At 42.8% G+C, this 24,203-nt stretch overlaps 6 protein-coding genes across 6 annotated transcripts; 3 read left to right on the top strand and 3 right to left on the bottom strand.

The window, feature by feature from the left end:
* Window positions 1-432: 432 nt before the first annotated feature.
* EAE97_005331 (uncharacterized protein) lies at window positions 433-5,307 on the bottom strand (the record flags this gene model as incomplete). Its single annotated transcript, XM_038875843.1, has 12 exons — window positions 433-590; window positions 656-2,143; window positions 2,193-2,951; window positions 3,010-3,264; window positions 3,319-3,679; window positions 3,740-3,817; window positions 3,868-3,886; window positions 3,937-4,441; window positions 4,493-4,547; window positions 4,604-4,691; window positions 4,751-4,856; window positions 4,909-5,307. 12 exons carry the CDS (start codon window positions 5,305-5,307, stop codon window positions 564-566), a joined length of 4,140 nt encoding a protein of 1,379 aa, XP_038733180.1. The 3' UTR covers window positions 433-563.
* A 1,016-nt stretch (window positions 5,308-6,323) lies between these two features.
* Window positions 6,324-7,282, bottom strand: EAE97_005330 (uncharacterized protein; the record flags this gene model as incomplete). The annotated part of the gene is made up of 4 exons (XM_038875842.1): window positions 6,324-6,499; window positions 6,556-7,107; window positions 7,164-7,182; window positions 7,241-7,282. 4 exons carry the CDS (start codon window positions 7,280-7,282, stop codon window positions 6,324-6,326), a joined length of 789 nt encoding a protein of 262 aa, XP_038733179.1.
* A 1,510-nt stretch (window positions 7,283-8,792) lies between these two features.
* EAE97_005329 (uncharacterized protein) lies at window positions 8,793-16,013 on the top strand (the record flags this gene model as incomplete). The annotated part of the gene is made up of 9 exons (XM_038875841.1): window positions 8,793-9,432; window positions 9,486-9,696; window positions 9,748-9,953; window positions 10,010-10,216; window positions 10,272-10,384; window positions 10,436-10,737; window positions 10,846-14,776; window positions 14,827-15,147; window positions 15,195-16,013. The coding sequence occupies 9 exons, from the start codon at window positions 8,793-8,795 to the stop codon at window positions 16,011-16,013; spliced, it is 6,750 nt and encodes a 2,249-aa protein (XP_038733178.1).
* A 1,239-nt stretch (window positions 16,014-17,252) lies between these two features.
* Window positions 17,253-20,502, top strand: EAE97_005328 (uncharacterized protein; the record flags this gene model as incomplete). Its single annotated transcript, XM_038875840.1, has 5 exons — window positions 17,253-17,664; window positions 17,733-18,632; window positions 18,717-19,003; window positions 19,095-19,876; window positions 20,144-20,502. Exons 2-5 carry the CDS (start codon window positions 18,090-18,092, stop codon window positions 20,500-20,502), a joined length of 1,971 nt encoding a protein of 656 aa, XP_038733177.1. The 5' UTR covers window positions 17,253-17,664; window positions 17,733-18,089.
* A 655-nt stretch (window positions 20,503-21,157) lies between these two features.
* EAE97_005327 (uncharacterized protein) lies at window positions 21,158-22,446 on the top strand (the record flags this gene model as incomplete). Its single annotated transcript, XM_038875839.1, has 2 exons — window positions 21,158-22,096; window positions 22,336-22,446. The coding sequence occupies 2 exons, from the start codon at window positions 21,158-21,160 to the stop codon at window positions 22,444-22,446; spliced, it is 1,050 nt and encodes a 349-aa protein (XP_038733176.1).
* A 420-nt stretch (window positions 22,447-22,866) lies between these two features.
* Window positions 22,867-23,349, bottom strand: EAE97_005326 (uncharacterized protein; the record flags this gene model as incomplete). Its single annotated transcript, XM_038875838.1, has 2 exons — window positions 22,867-23,083; window positions 23,156-23,349. The coding sequence occupies 2 exons, from the start codon at window positions 23,347-23,349 to the stop codon at window positions 22,867-22,869; spliced, it is 411 nt and encodes a 136-aa protein (XP_038733175.1).
* Between the last annotated feature and the right edge of the window lie 854 nt (window positions 23,350-24,203).

The raw sequence follows: 24,203 nt of genomic DNA, 5'->3' as shown, positions 1-24,203 counted from the left end.
AGTCGATCAAGTATTCGACTGCTTCGCCTTTCCGTGTCTCTCGGCTCCAGGGCCCGAGCCGTGATGCAGGTTTACCGATACCTAATCTCGTCTGCCGTTTGTACTTTGGGAGTGGCAGTGCAAATGAGCCTCAATAATCCCGTGATCCTCGCGTTGTCTGGTATCCATTCTGTTGCATGTCTGAATTTGAGATTATCTCAAATTATTTTGAATCAACTTTCAAGTGTAGAAAGGCAAATATCACATCACGTGAAATGTTCCGAAATCCTGCTCAAAATTCATGCGTTTTTTGCCTATGAATTTGGGTCGCACATAGGGATGATTTTTGATATTTATGATTTATATGGCAGGAGATAGCTTTTAACCGAAATCGATGATGAGATGTTGATATCACGTTTTGAAATTCGTAGTACTCATCGGGTGAAAATTTCTCAATTTCTGTATTATATCCAACAAACACCTAAAACTCCTGATACTCCAAAGGCGCCAACCTTGAACATTCCTTCCCACCCGTAAAAATACGTTCCAGCATAAAATGAGACAAACAAAGGGTACCTCCCATTCTATCGATCTAAAGCTTGCGCTTGACACTACAGTTCGTGGTTAGCCTTCACTCTAGAATTCATATCACCAATTAGAACATAAGAAAACATACCATCTGCCAATACAACCCCCTCATTCCTAACAAGCGTCCATGACTCCCTCTTTCCACCACATTTCCCCCCTCTCCTAAGACAAAAATGACATCTGCATTCTGAACAGTTGCCAATCTATGCGCAACAACAATCATGGTTCTTCCCCTCCCAGTCCTTTCAAACACAGCTTGCACACTCCTCTCAGTCTCAGAATCTAGATTTGACGTTGCTTCATCCAACAACAACAATCTTGGATTTCGAATCAAAGCTCGTGCAATAGCAATGCGTTGTTTCTGACCACCTGATAGTGCGACTCCATGAGCGCCTACGGCAGTGTTGTAACCTTCGGGAAGCGAGGATATGAAGTCATGGATCTCTGCGTCGCGACAGATTTGATGGAGTACGGTATCTGATACCTCTTCTTCATCTGAAACGCCCAGGAGAATGTTGTCGCGGATCGAACCTTCAAATAAAGAGGGTTCTTGTGCAACCAACGAGATGAACTTGCGGTATTCTTCAAGGGAGATATCATTGATATTCGTGTCCTGGTAGAGAATTTGACCACTCTGGATTTGGTAAAATCGCTCGAGTAGGGATATGATACTTGTTTTGCCGCATCCAGATGGCCCGACGATGGCTGCGAATTGTCCCTTCTCAATAATCATGTCGAGTCCATTGAGTACAGGAACATCACGAGTAGGATACTTGAAAGAGACATTCTTAAGCTCGATTTTGACTCCACGTGAGCTTTTCTCCGGATCGTGAGCATCTGCAAAGTCGTAAAGCACTGACTCACTATCGTCTTTATCTTCGGGTCTCATGCCATAGATACGATCTGCTGCTGCAAAAGCTTGCGCCACATTTGGTCCGAAGCTTAGAGATTGTCCTGCGGTGGTACTTCCTTGTACAACGGCTAAGTATACAACTAGATAATTAAAGGGTGTATACTCATGGTCAGCCAAAAGCTGGCCACCATACCAAAGAACAAATGCCATACATAGTATAGCGATGCTATCGCTCATTGCGAATATAAAGGTTGAGAATCTAGCTTTTCGAAAAGCCTTCTTGGTATAATTTCGTAAGAGTTTTTCGTATCGCCCGCAAATCTCCGATTCGAGAGTTAGAGCCGATACTGTCCGAAACGCACCAATAGATTCAGTAGCGAATTTTGAGCTCTCAGCAAATACTTCGTTGTTCATTTTCTCGAACTGGGTTTCGTATCGAAGTCGGAAAAATCCTGCGGCTAGAATGATGGGCATCGTCGTCACAACGGTCAATAGAGTGAGTTTCCATCCAAAATAAAAGGACATTGCCACAGATCCAAAGATGTTAAACATAGAAATGAGCACGATCGCCATGTTTATTCCAAGTAGCTGCTGAAGTTGAGTAGGATCACTCGCCATTCTAGCTGTCAAACTACCCACGGAGTTCTCCTCTTCATCATAGTATGATACGGGCTTCGAGAGTACGTTTTGGAAGTATTCTTGTCGATAAGTAGCTGTGATGTTCTGATACTTTTGTTAGTCACTGAAGTCGCCGGAAATTGACAAAACTTACAAATGAGACCGTATTTGAAGACCATCCGAGGGCGTAATAACTGAAACCCACACTGATGGCCAACAAGGTAAACATGAAGCACCAATAATTTGTCTGGACCTGGAGAGCTTGTCCCCATAAATTAAATAGAGATATGAGTTTCGCGAATAGAAACGCATGTAATGGGAATGAAGCACCGGCGCCCAAAGAGCTTAGAAACATTATTGTATACCATACCCATCGTGGCTTTTGTTCCCAAAGAAAAAGTAGAAAGCTTCCTACGGGAGTTTTTGGCTTCGCTACAGGGAATCCCATTTCTACGCTGGATGATTCTTCTGCCACATCAAGACTAATTCTTTCGAATATCGGTGAGTCTATCCTTCGTTTTTCCGGATCGCTAGGGGTATCGATTTCATTTTTAGGTAGCTCACTATTTCCCAGCTGTTGAGCATTTGCAAGTGCCCAATATGGACCATTCAAATCCATTAACAGCTCTTCATGAGTCCCCTGTTGTACTACTTGACCTTTTTTCATAACGACGATATTGTCAGCCTTAATAACGGTAGATAGTCGATGCGCGATTGTGATCGTAGTTCGACCCTTGGAGACTTTGTCTAGCGCAGCTTGAACTATTCTTTCACTTCTGACATCGATAGCGCTTGTTGCTTCATCAAGAATCAATATCTTTGGCTGCTTAACAATACTTCTTGCAATTGCCAGTCTCTGTCGTTGACCCCCACTGAGTTTTATCCCTGAGTCCCCTACTATTGTGTCATATCCCTATAAAAGTTAGAAGCATTCTCAAATGAACGAACTATGATTTCATGGCTAGCCTTACCTCTGGAAGTCGTTTAATGAATTCATCTGCGAATGCCTCCTTGCAAGCTCGTCTCACTAATCTTCTCTTCTTTTCGTGGGATTCATATTCCCATTTAGTATTTATCAGACCATATTCCACATTTTTGTATATAGTAGTATTGAATAGAAATGGTTCTTGCTGAACAAGTCCTATCTGTGACCTCCACCACTTCAGGTCAATCTCATGTAATTTTCGACCGCCGACAGTGATTGTACCGTTTCGGAAGAAAAGTGTCTTGCCATCTATCAGTGATGATCTTTAAGCATTTTTTCATGTCTCAAAACTTACAATGGCATTGTCCGTGAGGTTTCCATCAAGCTCATACCACCTCTCAATCAACCCGACAACGGTACTTTTCCCTGAGCCAGATGCTCCGACAATAGCAGTCAACTTTCCGGCTGGAAATCGAACACTGAGATTGTCAAGCACTTTCACATCATGCCTCAGAGGATAGGCAAAGTTGACATTTTCAAGAACGATATCTTCCCTGGAAGAGACATCTGGCGCCTTGACACCATCCGTTCTCGGCTGTGGAGCATCAATGATACTGAAAATAATACCAGCAGCACCGGCGGCTTGTGCGGCAGCAGTAATGGGGGCTGCTATACCCCCAATAGACATTACAATAGTCATTATAGACGATAAAACGCTGAAGTTATTGATTAATACCATATATCAAAGTGAAGTAGGGTGGTTAATGAGAACGAACATAATTATAGTTGAGACGCTGGCAATTTCGGATTCTAGGTAAAGTTTGATGGCGAACCAAAATGACATCGCGAAAGTACTGTCATGTTTGTAAGGACAAATTATCGTGAGTGAGTGGAGAAGACTTACGCATGAATTGCAAAAAATACTAAGTACCAGTCAGTATAGGCAAGAAGAAATGTTATTTTGAATACATACCAGGAGCTTGCTGAATCGCTATCAAGGGAGACATGAGTAAACCTCGCCGCCGAGATTCTTTTACCCATGCAGAATATCTCTTTGCCATTTTGCCTTCAGCTTCACAGGCGACAACCATCCTAATCGAACTGAAAACTTCACTCGCGATAGAAGAAGAAACTTGGTCAGCTTCCTCGACTTGCTTCAGCATTTTTACCAATCGCGGAATGGTGTATGAATAAAATGCAATGATAAAAATCAAGCCTGTGCTGGTCACAAGTGTGAGCAGCCAGTTGTAGTAAAATGCGACTATCAAAGCCGAGAAAATTAAAGAAACACTTTGAAGAAACATGGACAGCTTTTCGGAGATACCAAGTTGGAGTATATTAGCAGTAATGGTGATGATGGATGCAGTTTGCCCTGATGGTAAAGTATCAAGCACCGAAATGGGTTGACGAAAAAGGGCATTGAGATACGCTATTCGCATTGATGCGGATATTCGAATGCTCACCATCCGGAATCCCAGCTATAAGAGTGTTAGGAAACTTTCGAGGGTCTATATGTGTAATCCACTCACAACAGCGACGTAATCGAGAAGAAGTCTCCCTAAGAACAGGTAGAGCATGTAAATCCTGTGTAGTTGCATTAGTATCTACCATCAATACTCTTCACATATACTGCTACTCACACATTTTGATTGATAGCTTCAGTGAATACCTCTTTTGTTTCATCCGAGTTGGGATTGTAAAATCCACTAAAGTCGCCTACCAGTGAACCTAGGAATATACTCAGCACCTGAACAGTCACCAGACAAATGGTAGTTTATAGTTCTTACCAAAAACGACATTCATGAGAGGTAATGTAATACCAGTGAACACTGAAGCACCGCCTGCTGCAAGGAGGAGTAATTTGTCATTGCTATTTGTATAAGAGAATATTCGCTGCGGAGGATTTTAGTCATGTACAGAAGTCCAGTATGAAGTGAATACTCACCCTAAAATGAGATAAAGCAAGCCTGTACTCTGCACTGATATAAGGTTCCCTGGTCTTTGATGGAGGATCAACGACTTCGACGTTACCATTGTCTATCTGGATACCTTGCTCTCCCGGTAATAAAGGTTCTTTTGCCGAAGCTGGCCATTGCGTTGGTGAGGTAGGTGAGTTGAAATCGCCAGCGTGTGGGGATAGAATCTCTTCCATTAAAGCACCTGTTTGCAATGGAGCTCCATGGAATTCGTGAGTCTGTCTTACCATCCCTATATTCGATAGAGACGGATCTGTCTTCTCTCCGTCTTCGTATCCTACCTCCACATCTGATAACAGAGGCACATCTGATTGAGAGAAATTCGGTGGAGGCGATGATGATGACCTGCGATCAATGTTCCCCGCCATCTTTACTTTCTGAGGTGTAAAGTTTCCATAGAGATTCTCATGAAAGCATCACCTTTCTCAAGGTGGCAAATCAAAATCACTCAATTTCTACACAAAGTTTCTCGTTTCAAAATTGCCCCGCTCTCTCATTGTAAAGCTGACCAGGTCTCAGGAGAAGAAATTAGAGATTGATGGTGGAGCCAGAAATAGACCTCACATCCGTGCATATGGAGAACTCTTGGTCTGACCGCGGGCACTGAACGCTATAGCACACGGCTTGATTGGTTAAGATTGAAACATGATACATGACAGGAGATCTCTCCAGAATTTGTTTTGACAAGAAATGAACGCAATTGATTTGGTTAGGATTCTGCCAATCTCCTGATGATTCCCTTGAGCAATCATTGTCATTGCAGGGGCTCAGACTTTGTATGTGGAATCCTCGATCTCCATTGTTCTATAAGATTTACTAATACTTGGTTAGAGTCAAACAAGGTCGATTGTAGTTGTTTCTTCGTTTGACTTGGCGTGACAGAATATATAGGCGGAATTGTAGCATAGTACCCTCGGCTAAGGTCCCCTTCAAAATGTGAAAATCCTGAAACTCTAGATCCCCTAGCACGAAACCAATTCTTGGCCATTCTGAAAATGGAATGCACATGAAGCTACTCCCAGCAATTCATAGAGCCAGGTATGAGGATGACATGTTTAAGTTCAACGAGAAGGATGATGATTCTGTCAACGATGTACAGCACACCAGCGCAGACACTCCAAATGAACATCCTGCTATTTAATGAAATAAAATTTATAAACTATAAATGTAATGGTAGTAATAACGCCGTTGATCCTGCCAAGTCGTCTCTACATTTGGTATCGTGTAATAATTAAACTTTTTGTAATGAAGAAAAAAGGGTCCGGTCTACGGTCTGATAATCCCAAGCTCCACAGCGTGCGTGAGGCCTGCTCACTGCAAGGGTGCAAGGCCTTCTAACAGGTATTTGACATAACTGCTTCAATGCATTGTCTCCTCTGATACCTCACAAAAGACCAATGTTCGAGCCCATAGTGCGTATTATGTTGCCAAGCTCTCGGACTGTCTCTGGATCTCTGGGCAATGTGTGGCCTTTTCCATGATCAAAGAGGTACGCATTGTCCATATCGCATACATTGTAGAGCGAAATACATCCTGCAAGATATGGGTCTAACGAGCCAACTAAATCAAGAGTTAGATAATGTTCGTGGTGTCATTTGAGAATCCACTGGACTTACTGATGTGGACGGTTGGAATGGTGATTGTCAAATCGGTTTCATCCGCAAGAACGATTCCATCAAATTCTGGTGTCATTGGAGGCCACCCGGCAAAGAATATAGCACACTTGAACATTGGTGTTCTTCCCTCGACTTCGAATCTTTTTTGTTCGTGCAACAGTAGCGTTCCAGCAACTGTGGCTCCCTCTGAGTATCCAATGATTCCGTCGAAAGGTCCTTCTTCTTGCATAATATCGTACAAGTACTCCATGGCGTCTTGTGCACTCTCATCACCATAAGTGCCATCGGCATTTGGGACAGGAACTGCAGAACCAATTCCACCTCTCATTAGTTCTCGCATTTGATCTTCTGCGGTTGCACCCTTGGGAAAGTTTCGAATGCGATCAAGAAGATCGCTTCCCCCTTCTTCTGTGTTACCGGGCTTTATGAATCGATAATGTGGTCCAGGACCGAAATAATCTTCATATCCTTCGGGAGGGAAGGCGTCGACTGGACCATGAGCAAAGAATAATTCGGCAGTCTCATCAGACGCTAATTCCTTAATGAGAGGAGCTATTTTAGAAGTAAGCATGATTCACATGTTAAATAGAACTGCCGAGGATACACACCAAGCTGCACTCTAAATTTCTGCGTAAGGTCAGCTTAAGCACCAAGTTTGCAAGCGACGTTGAGAGATTGTACTTACATCTGAGCTTCCGTATGCTCCGCAAAGACATAAAAACTTCATGGTTGACAATGTGTGTGGATGATTTTGGGAGGGCGATATTCTAAGATCCGATATCCAAAGGTTCGATGTTATATTAACCGTAGAACTGACGAGTAAATTATTGCAAATATAAAGTTTGAAAGAGGTCTTTATCCGGGGTTTATAAAGTTCCTTAAGCTTTTAAGAATGGAAGATCTGGTCAAGGATCTATATTGCTTCACAGCCAGGGAGCCCATCCAACTTCTGGAGATCTCCATATTGAAACTTGAATAATACAAACATCCCTTCAAATCATGTCTGTCATCTTGGAACAAGTTTAAGATGATATGCACAGACGGAAGCAATTGGGGATGTAATCTCGACCGACTCGGATATTGTGGATGTCCTGCAGCATCAGCAAGTGATTGGATAGGAGCCTCTTCACTAATGAATCTTAGATCGTTTCTATTCAATAAGAGACCATTGGATAAAAAGTCTGGCACGTCTGGGTATAGATCCACAGATTATGGGGGGTTCGAGGATGGAGGTGAGGGAATTACCGGTCGATCAGGAACACTTGAGTCGAAGAAGCTTGGTGGCGTGAGGGGTTTGCGTGATTGTGGCTGGAGAAATGATACGCCACACCAACGACCATGGAAATAGTAACCTTGAAAGGCTGGAGGCAAATGCACTTTTCCTGGTCGAGTCTGATCTCAAGTGCTTTTGGATGTTTCGAAATGAGGTTCAGTGCACAACACAATGTCCAGTCAGAAACGTAAGATACATGGACTGACTTGCCGGCTATGCACTAATCGCCGGTTTCACCCACCTTATTCAAAAGGTAACCTGAATCAGAAAAGGAAGTATGTGCTTCAGCTTTGTTTTTGTCTGCATTCCTGTTTCATGCCTCTTTCCCCGTGTTCACGGTCTGTGGTGTAGCTAAGCTTTAGGCCCAGCTGTTGGTCGATGCTTCATTTATCATTGTTCATAGATCATGCCCATGATACTTCTTGGAACGAGGCGTTGAAAGTATATGCCACGATCGATTATTGGTGGTGAACGAACGACGACAGAGTCCATTACCGAGTGCAAATCAATGCATTATGGGTATGATGTGATGTGATGCAATCCCCAGCACGCTTTGAGGGGTTCAGGCTCCAGAGCCTGACGGGTTTAACCTTATCGTTTCCGCCCTTTTATCATTCCATAATGATCAACATGAATTGTCATTTAGATGGGATGAAAGGCCAAGATTTGATTGACACGGTGTGTGCAATAGCACCCGCTTTGAACATGGGATGGCAGCCGTGCGAGAATTTATCCGTTTGCATACCCGACACTTGACCGGGAACTCAAAGCTCACATTTCCCATCATTCTAGCTATTATTTGAAACACGACCATATCTAAGTGAAGATTAGCTTGGACTGGCCCAAAAGATATTGACAAATTACTTCAGCGCATGATATATCCAAAACCATTTACATGTTCTTGTGATTTCTATCTTACAATGTCATTGTAATACCAGACAGCTTTAATCACAACAAGAAAGATATGGCGCCTTCAGCGACCACCTGGAATTCGCCTCAGGAGGGTACGAATGGTGCTGTTGAGGAAACGTTATTAGAGCAGACCTTCGAGCCTACTCCCGGAGAAAGCGACGACGCGCCTGAAGTCAAGGCCTTCAAAGACATTTATTCTCAAGCTTTCAAAGATGGATACATCTCCGGATATAGCCAGCCCCAACTTGCAAAGCAGATACCAATAGCAATCGTTGGAATTTCATGTCGGCTGCCAGGAAATGTTAGCACTCCGGATGAGTTTTGGGAGCTCTGTTCGAGAGCTCGAAGCGGTTGGTCAGAAATACCGAAGGAGAGATTTGATACCGCAAGCTTCTATCATCCAAATCCAGGAAAGGCTGGCTGTTTTAATGCAGCTGGCGGAAATTTCCTCAAAGAAGATGTAGGACTCTTCGATGCACCATTTTTCAGTCTTACCGCACAGGAAGCTACTTCGATGGATCCTCAGCAACGAATTTTACTAGAATGTACTTTTGAAGCTTTGGAGAGTGCAGGTATCCCGAAACATGAGATTGTCGGGAAGGATGTGGGTGTATTTGTTGGTGGCTCATTCTCAGAGTACGAATCCGCATCATTTGTGGACACCGATAGTATCCCTATGTACCAAGCTACAGGTAAATAATTTTTCCTTGGTCACATATTTTGCTTTACTAAATAATCAACCCAGGATGCGCTTTTGCTATGCAGTCGAATCGTATTTCTCATTTCTTTGATTTACGAGGGCCTAGTTTTACCATGGATACTGCATGCTCTTCGAGTTTGGTTGCTTTACATCAAGCTTGCCAGAGTATTCGGAATGGAGAATGTAAATCAGCTATCACCGGTGGATGCCATCTAAATATACTACCAGAGAATTGGATTTCAATGTCAAATTCTCGGTGAGTCTGCCATAACTCCATAGCATTTGGGATCCCGTCTAATATATACAGATTATTTTCCGATGAAGGGAGATCTTTCTCTTTCGATAGCCGAGGCACTGGTTATGGACGCGGTGAGGGTTGTGGTTTGGTTGTTTTAAAGCCTTTAGAGCAAGCTCTTAAGGATAACGACAACATCAGGGCCGTTATAAGAGGAAGCGGCATCAACCAAGATGGTAAAACTCCTGGAATAACTATGCCTAACGGTTCGGCACAAGGTATGTCCAAAACTGATTCCCATTGATTTTGCCATCCGAGATGTTAACCGGATTAGAATCGCTCATGAAATGGGTCTACGAAAGTGCTGGTATCGACCCAAAAGACACAGGTTACGTGGAAGCTCACGGAACCGGTACCAAGGTTGGAGATCCTATAGAAGCTACCGCTCTATATAATGTGTTTGGAGAAGGCAGAAATGCCAGAAATCCGCTCTTCATTGGATCCGTGAAATCAAATATTGGACATCTTGAAGCTGCTTCTGGTGAGTATCAATTCGTTATCCTAAATTGCCTAAAAAGCTAAGAAATATCTCACAGGTATTATTTCGGTCATCAAGACAGCTATGATGCTTGAAAGAGGCTTTATCCTGCCTAATCACGATTTCAAGACGCCTAATGAGAATATACCCTTTTCAAAATGGCATTTAAAGGTTGGTCATAGATCGCTCATAGTAGACTTAATCAATGCTGATCTTTCATAGGTTCCGATCAGTCAACGCCCATGGCCAAGAGCAAAGAAGTTTGCTAGCGTAAATAACTTTGGATTTGGAGGCACAAATGCACATGTTGTTTTAGAACGAGCTCCTTTCATAAATAAGCTTGAGCCTGAATCCAGTGAGAAGGCGCTGCAAGGCAGAAGACTAATCGCTTTGTCCGCGAACGATAAAGGAGCTCTAGAGGCGCTCATGAAAAACATCGGGATATATTTAGAAAGAAGACCGGAATTCTTTCAGAATGGTCTAATGAGTAACGTTGCTTATACACTCGGACAACGAAGATCTCTGTAGGTGCTCATTCCATTCATCTATTATATCCAAGATGTCCCATTTGAGCTATATTGTTTCTATTCCTAGAAAATTGACGGCACTGGTACTAATTTAATAATGCTTAGACTGCAATGGAGAGTCGCCATTCCGGCCACATCATCCTTCGAGCTCATACAAGCACTTAATTCTGGAAAAGTCACTCCAATGAGAGAGATTGAGCCACTGCGTATAGGTTTCGTTTTTACCGGACAGGGCGCCCAATGGAATGCAATGGGCCGGGAGCTTTATGAACATTATCCGGTCTTTGCTGCATCCCTAGATGCTTGTGACAAATGTCTCATTTCATTCGGGGCACCTTTCTCCCTCATCACCGAATTAAATAAAGATGCCACATCATCGCTTATCAACGAAGCTCATATAAGTCAACCTGCATGCACAGCTATCCAGTTGGCCTTGACTGATTTATTAAGAAGTTGGAACGTAATTCCAGCAGCCGTCGCTGGTCATTCCAGTGGTGAAATTGGAGCGGCATACGCAGCTGGAATCTTGCCCCTTGACTCCTGCATGGCTATTGCATACTACAGAGGTCTAGCAACTGTTGGGTTGAGGAAGAAATTTCCAGATCTTCGAGGATCAATGATGGCTGTTGGTTGCACCAAGGAAGAAATAGAGCCACTCATCGATCAACTTAGCGCAAAGACAGCTCGTATAGCTTGCTTTAACAGTCCGTCTAGTTTGACTATCTCAGGAGACGAGCCGGCAATCGACGAACTTCAAGTATTAATGGAACAGAAGCAAATGTTCTATAGAAAGCTACAAGTTGATGTGGCTTATCATTCTCATCACATGAGCTTGGTCTCCAAAGATTACCGAAGCTGCCTTCAATCTCTAGCTCCACCCAAAACTTCAGATGTAAAGTTTCATTCTTCATTACTTGGTCATCTTGTTGAAGAATCGAGACTTGAGGCCCAGTACTGGGTAGACAATCTGACACAAGCGGTTCGATTCTCTGAAGCTTTGACGGATATGTGTGCACCAGGCGATGGACACAAAACTGGTGTGAACATGCTCATTGAGCTTGGGCCTCATTCAGCCCTCGCTGGCCCAATCAAGCAGATTTTAAAGGCCTGTGGGAAGGACGTAATGAAAATTCCTTATGCATCTGCGCTTGTGAGAAAGAAGGATGCTGTAGAGACAGCAATCGATTTAGCTTCAACGTTGTTCACGAAAGGTGCATTTCTTGACCTTGGCGCCATTAATGTTACTCCCCCCCTTAATCCTCCTTCGTTACTTATCGACATGCCTCGATATCCCTGGAACCACACAACAAAATACTGGCATGAGCCACGCTTGACTCAGAAACACAAAAGTCGCACAGCCCAACGTCATGATCTTCTTGGTACCCTGGCTAATTACTCGAATGATCTGGAGCCAACTTGGAGAAATATCCTTCGAATCGATGATGTTCCATGGCTTCGACACCATAAAATTCAGTCCCTAATTCTTTTTCCCATGTCTGCTTTCATTGAGATAGCAATCGAAGCGGCATCGCAGAAAGCAGCATCTAATAATATTCAGTACGACAACTTCGAGCTTCGCGATGTCTCAGTCACCAAGCCCCTTATGCTTACTGAAGAGCCTGTCGAGATTACTCTTCAACTTCGCTCCCGTACACTAGACAATTGTGCTTCCAATACTTGGGACGAGTTCAAGATTCATTCGTGGGCTGCTAATAAAGGATGGACCTTGCATTGCCAGGGGATAGTAGCCACTAGACTAGGTCATCACGATCTTGGACTTGAGATTAAATCAAGCATCGGAAATATTACTGAGACAGCAACAAATGCCATCAACAGATCTGAATTGTACGATTCGCTTTCAAATATTGGGGTTTCATATGGATCGAGTTTCCAAGGTATGAATGAGTGCTTCGCTTCTGAAGACGCCTCAATGGCACATGTCGTTGTTCCAGACACCAAGCAAGAAATGCCAAAGGAGCATCAAGAAGATATGATAATCCATCCGGCATTACTAGAGCAAGTCATCGAGATGTATTGGCCAATCATCGATGCCGGAAAGACTTCATTGGATACCGTCTATTTGCCTTCATCTGTCGGACAAATCACTATTTCCCGAGAAATAACAAAACTCATGAGAAGTCCTGGTACATCCATCAGGGCCTTCTGTGAGGGTACCTTTTTATCTGGTTACCCCAAGCCCACCAATGTCTCAATGTTTGCCGTGGAAAATGATCTATCAGAAGCTCCACTGATTACAATTCGCGATTTAACAGTTTCGCCAATCGTAGAAACAAATTCAACTTCAGAGAATGACATACACAGGGAGCTTTGTTACAAACTGGATTGGGAGCCTATATTTGAGTCGGCAGTCTCTACGGAACAAAATGGTGCCTCAAACGGGATACCAGAGGCATCCAATGGATCAGTGAATGGTATAACGAATAAAGCCAAAAACCACGATTACTCATCCGAAGGAATCGTCATTATCCATGAGAGTTCGGATGAACAAATAGCTCTTTCAACCAAATTGGCCGAATCTCTTGAGCATTTGACAGGGAAAAGACCCGAGATAGGTAGTCTATCTCAGGTTGAAACAACCGAAAAGCTCTGCCTTATCATTTCAGAACTTGATAAACCATTGTTGTCAACACTCACATGTTCTCAATTCCTTGCGTTGCAAAAAGCATTGATTGGATCTCGTGGAGTACTCTGGGTGGTCAAAGGAGCATATGGTGATTCATCTAATCCTACGACCAACATGGTTGCTGGCCTAAGCAGAAGCATTCGTTCCGAGACAATGCTCAAATTTTCAACCTTAGACTTAGACCCAGGGAGTGCTATTTCTCATGAGAACACGACCAACGCTATTCTCAAAGTCTTCAAAAGTGTTTTCAATCCAGAAGCTGATGCAAACTGCGAATTGGAATTTATGGAGAGAAAGGGGGTATTCCTTACACCACGTATCATCAATGACTCAGAAATGAACGAATATGTTCACAAACAAACGAAAGATTCTGCTCTGGAGTTGACACGATTTGGACAGGAACATCGGCCATTGAAGATGGCCATCTCAGTACCAGGCGTCTTCGAGACCCTTCACTTCATTGATGCATCACCGGAGGAATCAATAGAAGATAACAAAATTGAGATTGAAGTTAAAGCAATCGGCATGAATTCAGTAGATCTCGCTGCTATTTCTGGGCATACTGATTATGACGGCTTTGGCTGCGAATGTAGTGGTATCGTCACGAAGACAGGTAGTCGTGTTACCAATTTTGCTAAGGGCGATCGTATCGCGGGGATTGTAGCATCTCAAGGAGTTTACTCTAGCCGGGCTCTTTTGGATTCTTCTGCTGCTTTTAAGATCAATCATGATATGTCATTTGAGGTTGGTGCATCGATTCCTGTGGCATTTTGCACTGCATACTATGGTTTGAACGACATTGGACGATTACTTTCAGATGATACTGTCTTGATTCATGGAGGATCCAGTGCATTTGGACAAGCAGCTATCAGTCTTAGCCAGACCATGGGTACCAAGGTTTTTGTAACCGTTAGTAGCATCGAGAAGAAGGATTCACTCAAATCAACGTACGGCCTCTCTGAAAAGGAGATAATCGTAAGCCCTAATACTTCATTCGGCCCAAAAGATCTCCAACAAACATACAGAGGCAACTTTGACATCGTGTTGAATTGTATTCCAACAGATGTAGATACGCTCCAAGAGATTTCCTCATGCTTGAGCAACTTCGGGCGCTTCATCAATCTCGCAAAACAAGAAAGTCATCCAAAACTTGGAAGCGGAACCAACAGAAGTTATTCTTCTATTGACTTGATATCTCTGGGCACTGAAAGACCTAGAATTTTGAGCGCTGTCCTTTCACGGATCTCTAGCTTCTTGATTCAGGGTTCGATCAAGCCTGTTAGCACCACAGTCTTCTCAATTTCAGACGTTGAGACAGCTTTCAAGACATTACAATCAACAAAATTCGATGGAAAGTTAATAATTACACCCGAGCCAGATGACTTGGTCAAGGTTAGTTATTCCGAAATACACTTCCATGAAAAATACTAACAGTATCACAGGCCACACCCGCAGATAAGAGAAGCAAGATACTTCGCCCAGATGCCACATATATTCTCATAGGAGGAACTGGTGGTTTGGGCCGAAGCATGGCTAGATGGATGGTCAGCAAAGGTGCCAAACATCTTGTTCTTGTGTCAAGAACTGGCTCTGTCACTGGAGAAGTTAAGAAGATGGTTGATGATCTCGGGAATGTTGGTGCCAATATCGTAATTCGACGTTGTGACGTGTCGAATAGTGACGCAGTGAATGATTTGGTCACAAATGGGCTTACTAATATGCCCGAAGTCAGGGGTGTCATTCATGGAGCTATGGTCCTACGAGTAAGTACAACCGTGTGATGATATTTGAATGTAGCTGACAGAGACAGGATGTTCTGTTTGAGAAAATGACGTACGAAGAATACAATTCGGTTATTGAATCTAAAGTCCAAGGTGCTTGGAACTTCCACAATGCTCTTAAATCACAAGCGTTGGATTTTTTCGTCGCTATTTCTTCCGCCGCTGGTGCAGTAGGGAATAGGGGTCAGGCTTCATATGCTGCGGCCAATACATTCCTAAATGCATTTGTGCAATATCGTCTCACTAAAGGCTTGCCTGCCTCATCTCTAGATCTTACTGCCGTGTCTGACGCAGGATATCTCGCGGAAAACCTTGACGCAGCAGCCGAAGTGAGCAAGAATCTCGGAAGTGACACTATATGCGAAGCAGAAGTATTAGCACTTCTCGGAGCTGCCATTACTGGCCGTTTGGCAAATACATGCAATAACCACACAATAACGGGAATGCGTATCACCACTCCACCACCATTTTGGACTAACGATGCCAAATTCAAACATCTACGACTCGCCCACGAAGCCCTTTCATCATCCCTCTCCGATTCTCCATCAGCCAATATATCCTTCAATGCTGCACTTGAGAACGCCACCACAATTGAGGAAGCGCAGGAAGCCGTTACACGAGGATTATTACATATTTTACCTTGTGTTTTGATGTTAGAAGCAGAAGATATGGATGTTACACGAAGTTTATCAAACTATGCATTAGATTCTTTGGTAGCGATTGAGGTGAGGAATTTCATTGCGAGGGAATTTGAGGCCAATTTACAGGTTTTGGAATTGTTGAGCAGCGGAAGTATTGAGATGTTAGCGAGAGGCATTTGTGGAAAGAGTAAATTGTGTAGTTTTTAGATGATATCACGAATTTTGGGTTATTAGATGGGCGTGAGCATGGAATCCAGCTGGCTGGGTGTATAATCATAGAATTTAATAACGTGGTTTATCATGAATAGGCTATATCATTGAGTTGGCTATTATTTTTATATACAAAATTCATCTATGTGTAATTGTACACTTTCTTTATTTATTGATAGAATCTTCTAAAAATTAAAACTAAAAATTTTAATTATATAAATAATATGAAAATCTAATTATTTATTGAAAATTCAAATTATTATAATAGTTATTATAGAAATATTTCTTTTGTAACAAAAATCGTAACAAATTCGATTTTTTTTTAAATATAAAAGAAATTTTTATATCAAAACTAGATTTATAAAAAGCTAAATTTTTGTTATATTTTTATGTTAATTTTTCTCTAAAATATAATAATTGATTATTAAAATAAAAATATTAAAAAAGTATTAATTTTGGTATATTTTGAAGTGACTCACTCGATGATATAACCTACTCGATAATAAACCACGTTATGTTTTTTAAGATTTATTTTTGTTGAAAGTAGTCAATTTCCGTAGTATTGGCGCTGTGGCCTAATTGGTACTAGCGTCAGTTTGTAAGGTGGTTGTACCTTATAGAGGATATAATCATATTCTAGCTCTCTCTTTAGTCAAACTACAATAATTGAAAGGGTAAGTATTATTAAACATATTAAAAAGCAATCGTGCTTTTTTCTCATTTTAGAGCTTTAGACTAATCAAATCACAACGCTGGTTGAACATTTATATGACGAAATTTATCAGGCGAAAGTATTGTCAAAAATCACATTTCATTAAAATTATTTCAATTTTATTCAAAATCATCAATTCTAATTGGATTTCGAAGTCCAAATGCAATCTAGAGCTTATCTAGAGCCTATTTAGAGCCTATAGCAAGCTTTGAAAGCTTTAAATACTATAAAATCATTAGGGTTGATAAAAAACAAGTGAAAGCTTTATATATTGAATTTTGAGGGGGGAACAGCTCAATATCTATTCGAATGGCTTAAAGCAGCAATAAATTCTCTAAAAACAGCAAGATTCCACTCAAAGTAGGATTGACATCAATTACCCTTCCAGCCTTCGTATAATACGATGAACTATAAGTTAACTATAGTTAGCCTAAATTCAATCAATTCATTCCCCACTGTGACCTATTTGAACAATTTTTGGTTCGAACTATAATTCAAACCAATCATCCTCATTTTCCAAGAAATTTTCCTTATCAATACCATCTCATTTCCTTCTTTCTTGGCCATTTGATTGAACGAACCTTATTGTTAGCAGACAGCACAGCCCAAAGTGAGAACAGCAATCATCACGATTCACGAACGACTGACGACTCCTCAGCTCAGCTCTCAGGGGCCCGATATTCCCTTCCAGAAGTGACCAATTAAAGTGGATTGAAGGTCCCCTTCCCTTGTTTCCTCGCTTCTTGGTCTTCTTGATAATTAACCCAACACTCCGGATCCGAACACTCATTTCGTCCAGTCCGAAGTAATCGTATCTCTTGAGTCTCTTCTGTTCTTTTTTGGAATACATTGCTGAAACAGAATATTAGATACCTAGCCAAAACATTTCACAGTGAGGAACAAGCAATTTCATAACTTTTGAAAAATAACATCCAAGTTAGTAATTCTTAACGTCTTCTGAAATTTCCCGATGAGGGAATCAGGGAGCTAATGCGATTACTAAGCTTGGCGATCGAGCGCTTGGTCCTTTTCCTTTAGCCCTAGTCACTGCCTCTCCTCTCATCTTAATAAATGGCACTTTTCTGATATCAGCTAAACATGGTCTTTTATGTCAATTCATCGACCTGTTCATCTTCTACTTTTGTTAGTATGGACTTTGAATGACAATTATAACGTTGCTCGAATACATGACATTTTAGTATCTTTGAACGCTCTTTGATTCAATCTGTTCATCGGCCAACTTCCTTCCAAGCCACAATTTCTTGGTATCAGAAGCCACATGAATACCTGACAGGATCAATCTGTATGAAGAGCAGTGTGATACTCAAATCTAAGTTATCTTTCGCACAATTCACATACTTATGTTGAGGATGTCTACAACCCCAATCTCCTCTGGGACTTCCACTCCCCACAGTCATCACCACAGAGGTCATCGACTCCGCAATTTCATGCTTCCCGATGGCCGAAAAGTGCACATAGCGCCTTCCCCAGAAGAAGCCGATCTCCTTCGTCGACGTCTCAGCACCATAGAAAAAGATCAACCTTTTGATCTCGTAATCAACGGATCTCCTGAACATCTCGACGCGCTTCGAGCAGCCCATAGTCATCATGAATCTAAGCGACAGGCACTAAAAGATAAACATGGTGACGCTTATGATGAATTCGAAAATGTGAAATCAGATCTAGAAGTCTTGGGCTCAGAGCTTCATATGTTGACAGACCATTCCGTGGCGTTGGATGCGAATTTTTCGAAATATGGGTATAGTGCACATTTAAGAACTTATGATGATGGGTCGGAACATACCAGTCGGGCGAGCTCAATGTATCACGGGCCTGATGATCATGAGCCGAAAGATTGGGCAGCGGAAAAGAGAAAGGGGAGAATTATGAAACTATATAAAAAGGTAAAGTCTAACCACATGAACATTGAATACTCGCTCATCTTGTTTCCTTCCCCTTTGTATACTAACGAACTAACAAAATTTCAGCCCACTGTCAGGCAATATTTTCACCGTGGTTTATTATGGAGAGCATCAGGAACTACTGAAGTAGCATCTTTTGAACTCTTTGTGGACCTTTTATATGTTGGTATTCTCGCTATAAATGGAGATCATGCCTCTGAAAGTCCTACTGGATACGAGCTCCTAAGATTTGTCATAACCTTTATCATGAGTTGGAAGATCTGGAGTGATCTAGCACTCGTCATCTCTTGGTTCGAAACCGATGATATAGCTCAAAGAATCTCAATATTGTTTGTTATGGCTTGTTTACTTGGGTGAGTGAAGACGTATATTCATCTGGTCCTGTTTTTTATATGCTATCATTGTTGACAGTTGCGCACTTGTATCTATGCTAATCTTGGACAGTCTCACCACAAATATGTTGGAAGCCTTCGAAAATTCATACACAATGCTAGTAGCATTCTATTTGACCGCTCGTCTTTTCATGGGTTCATATTATTTATTTCTCGCATGGCTTATACCCATGGTTCGAGGCATGCTAATAGCCCAAGCCATCATTATTCTGATCCCTAGTATCCTTTGGATAGGAAGCATCTACGTCGATTTACCCCAACGATTCGCCGTTATTGCTATTGCTATATTCATAGATTTAAGCGGTACGGTAGGTGTAGTATTCCTCGTTCGAGGTTCTAAATTCGTCTCAACTAGACTTGCCGAGTGGACTGATCGAGTGTTTGAATTTTATCCTGCTACAAACATCGAACACAAAACTGAACGAACAAACGCGTTTGTGACATTGGTCTTTGGCTATTCAGTTGTCGCTATCATCTATCAAAACGCAGCGTCGTTTGGGCTGAATGCATTCTTTGGAAAAGCTGTTCTGGGCCTCATTCAAGCATTTGTTTTCAATTGGATATATTTCGATTTAGACGGTACGGATCTATTTGCACATGCTATTCGACGAGATGCTAGGGCTTCTCTCATCTGGAGTTTTGCACATTTACCCTTCATTATGAGTTATGTTCTAGGTGGTGCCGCACTTTCTAGACTCGTTGTTGCGAGAGATTGTGATGATACTTCTCTTGAGAGTCTCACGGAGCCATACCAGGAGAAATCTGAATCTGAAGTTTCTCATGGGTTGCGGTGGTTTTATTGTGCTGGTTTCGGTATTGCACTTTTTTGTATGGGTATGATCTCCCTTCCACTCTCTCCACCAGTGGTGTCCGGAATGATAGGACACTGCAAATATCGACTTCGAAATGTTTCTTGACATATTGATTTGCACATCCTAGGAATTGTTACAATATCTCATTAGAGATTGAACAATAGATTATGATATCAAGCAATTGATGAATAAATTTGTCAAACATTTTAAAAGTCGGGTGTCCCGTCGTTCCATGCGCCCACTGGTTCTCCACATCTCTTCATTCTCCCAACTGACCTTTTCCATTTAGGCATTATATCAGCCTGCCACATCCATAAAAAAGACCACCATGGCATTCGACTTGCCAAACGCTACCGCCTACTCAACCGTCTCATCGTCTGCATAATCCTCGTATGTCTTCCTCTTTCGTCCCTAAACTCCCTCACACTCATCTCCACTGTCACTGGATTGGTAGTTTGGGTACTTGTGTTGGAGCTTTGGGGCCAGAGTTGTCCGGATGAAACATTTTTTGGCGGTGGAAAGAAGTGCGGATATACGGCAAAGTGCAAGATATCGAGGAAGGATTTAGAGGAGAAAGGAAGGACGGGAGAGGTGCTAAAACTCAAGGAGTTGGGTGGTGGGGAGGGAGGCGTTTATGAGGGAAGTTGAGAGGAAGGGAGTTGAATGAATATAATGACTATGGCAAGATGAATATAGGTCTAATAATTAGAAGCAGACAGTGATGCGAAGAGTTGTATTCGTTCATTGTATATTCATACAAGGGAACATATGAATGTTCGCTATTACGAATACGCCGTTCTGTTGCCGGGACCCTATACCAATGCATGGGGAAAGACTATAATTAAAACATCTCTGCATATTTTGGGTCGCACATCTGATAACTATTGATATCTTGCAGATGCAATGCGATACGAGCTTCACCTAGTCTTCTCTTGGCATCATCGATCCTTGATTCGCAATCGTATCACCGTTTTTGATATGGCGACCTGCATATGTTCAACAGCAGGATAAAAATGGATTGGTCAATGGTCGATCAATTACGTTGCTTAGTTACACGGACTGCAGGTTGTTGAGGGGACGGCAATTGACCAATCGGGAATGTTGAATTGAATCTGTGTTAGAACGTAGTGCCAGTTTTGTTTACTTTATAAGCTCGCTGCTCCCGATTTATGTTTCTGAAATTCTACAAACTCAAAGTTTGGGAACAGACGCGCAAGTTCATCTCTTGATTTCGTTTATGAGATTTGGAATCTTTAGTGTATCTTGAGTATATACTGCAGTGCACATCCATCAATCCATTACGATGATTTTCCCCTCCTTTTCACTCTCCATCATTCTCGCACTCCTCACCCTCAGTGCCGCTCTCCCACAATCTTCCACAGACACCAACCTCACCAGTAACCCCGGATCTTGGCACCGTCTCCCATCCATCCCCCTCTATCCCCGTCAAGAACACACAACCGTGTATCTAGACCCCTACATCTACATTCTCGGCGGTATCATCCCGTCCAACTCCATCAGCGACCCGTATCCCACCACAACCCTCATGCAGCGCTTCTCCCTCGCCACCAATACCTGGACCCGCGCGGCCGATCTTCCGCTCCCCCTCAACCACGCCAACGCCGCCATCCTCAACGGCGCCATCTATCTCCTTGGCGGGCTCACCCCTGACTCCGCCGGCATCTGGCTCGCCAACCGCTCCTGTTACCGCTACGATCCCAGCAGCGATACCTGGACCCAACTATTCACCTCTTTTCCCTCCGGTCTCCAAATCGGCGCTGCAGCCGTCGCCCGCCGCGGCAACACCATCTATCTCGCGGGCGGCCTCACCTATCTCAATCTCTCCGAAACCTACCAACCCAGCGTCTCGTATTTCACAGCGTACACCGCCGGCTTCGAGACGTGGACTTCTCTTCCTGCGCTCCCGGAGCCGAGAGATCATGCGGGAAAAGGGTTTATTGGGGATAATGGCCCGTTTTATGTTATTGGAGGAAGGAAATTTGGACATGATAATGTGGTGGGAACTAATTACATGTATGATTTTCAGGAGGGGGAGTGGAGTGAGAAAAAGAGGATGTTGACCCCGAGAGGGGGAGTGGCGAGTGCGGTGGTGGGAGAGAGGATTTTTGTTATTGGCGGGGAGGGAAATCCGGAGAGTGGGAGTGGAGTTTTTGAAGAGAATGAGGCGTATGATACAGGGAGGAATCAGTGGAGGAGATATGCACCGATGGATGTTCCGAGGGTATGTTTGTGTGTTCTTTTTTTTGTTTTTTTGTTTTTTGTGGTTGGTTCTGGGGAAATCTCGTTCTTGCATTTTTGTTCTGAATTTGCATCTCTTTTTAGATCCTGTCAAACCCTCCCTTTCTCTTCTCCCTCTTCCCCTATTCCATTCTTTGTTTTCCTGAAAATTGTACTCAATCTCAACCCTCAACCCTCAATCCCACAATAACAATCCCAATAACATCCACTTTCCCCCTCTAGCACGGCACATCCGCAGTAGCCGTCGGAAACCGAATCTACGTTCCCGGTGGAGGATTGACCGAAGGGGGAGACCCCACAGATTACTTTAGTTATTTTGAGGTTCCTTATTAGTTTTTTTATTTCTTAAATTGATCGTTATGGAATCCAGTGAGTATGGGATACGAGAAGTGAGAAGAGAGAAGAGAGGCGGTAATCAGGATTCAGTTTCATACTTCGAGTTGATTATCTTTGGAAAAGCGCGGCAAATTTTTGACATGATATGAACTTCTGAAGTAAAGTAGCGAGATTGACGAGGTGGAATTTGGTTGCATATGAATGGGGTTGATTTGAATACATAAATACATACACAATGAAATTATCCGTACAGTCATTCATCCATGTCCTTGAAAGTCAAATTAAAATCCAGATGAATTACAAAATAATACATATCAATCGTCCTTACATTTCCCTCTCCTCTCTCCTCGCTTCTTCCCAATCAATCTCATCATCTACCCCATCTCTTTCCCTCATCCCCCTATTCCTCTCTTCCCCTTACTTCGTATTAACCCCCACCTCGCACGCACTCAACGCCAACGCACAACTTGTGATCTCCCCCGCCCCATCCGCCGTCTTCATACACATTCCAAACGCGCCTACACAGGCCACGCTTCCCCACGCACCATTCGTACACACGGTTGCTACTCTTTTCTCCGGGGTCTCCGCATCTCTCTTCGCGGTTGCGCTTGTGCAGGTGGAGAGGGTGAGTGCGCTATTAAGTTATCGGTTAGTTCTCGATTTCTTCTTATTGGTATCGTCATTGTGGAAATAGGAGCACACTTACCACGTTGCGATCGCGTCATTATCTCCAGATGCGGCCGTCATGCAGGTGTTGTAGGTATCGATACATGTGGAATCAACCGTGGCGGTAGAGCAAGAAGCTGTTTTTGTATTTGTGTCTAGAGGAGCAGGGAGTGCGGTGGTGAGAGTGAAGAGGATAGCGAGAGCGGTTGTGAGTTGAGAGGTTTGGGTATACATTTTGGAATTGGTTGAGTGGTGATGAACTTATGGTATAGATAGAGTTCGGAGAAGGGTGATTAAAGATGTTGTTTGATGTAATTGAAATTTGATATGAAGATATTTTATCTTGTATCTTGTGTTTGTAAAGTATGTAAGAGAAGAAGGAGAAGAGAAGAGAAATTCTTTACTGATAATCTGATATGATGTGAAAGAATGAACCTCCTATAAGTTAGGAATTCCTCATGATATATATACTCATACACATACAAGTACAAATATCCATCAATCATTGTCTCCCGAGCCGCCATTCCTCGCGCATACATCTCCCCCTCCTTCCCGCTCTCTCTCAGCTCCACATTGAAGTCATGACAATGGACAATGGACAATGGACAATGGACAATGGACAATGCACAATGCACAATGCACAATGCACAATGCCCAACAAACCTACTCACTTCCTTACTCGCAGTACAAAAAGCCCAGAACATGATATCATATCATGCATACCATACATACCATACATACCATACCATAGAGCCCAGATGATCACCCACAGCAAAAAACACACTTCCCCCCCCCCCTTCTCCCTCTAGCCTCGCAAACCCCAATTCATCTAACAATCCAAGCACGATCGAATGACGAAAGAAACCTTCATCTCCATTTCCAGACACATGTCCACTTAGAAATTCATCCAAGACTATCACCGCCCTAATGATCAGACGACACTATTATTTCCCCTCTCTGCATTATACTCGACATCCATCAATCGGTGAAACTGCAAAAAGAAAATTGACGTCACAACCTGCTAGCTTCCAAAATCCCAAATCCCAAACCTCAAACCTCGCATCGCAACCCCATCCACCCATCGCGTT

The sequence above is a fragment of the Botrytis byssoidea genome (genome assembly GCF_014898295.1).
Source record: "Botrytis byssoidea strain MUCL 94 chromosome Unknown BBYS_009, whole genome shotgun sequence".
Classification (NCBI taxonomy): Eukaryota; Fungi; Ascomycota; class Leotiomycetes; order Helotiales; family Sclerotiniaceae; genus Botrytis; species Botrytis byssoidea.
This window is presented reverse-complemented; position numbering and strand designations above follow the sequence as displayed.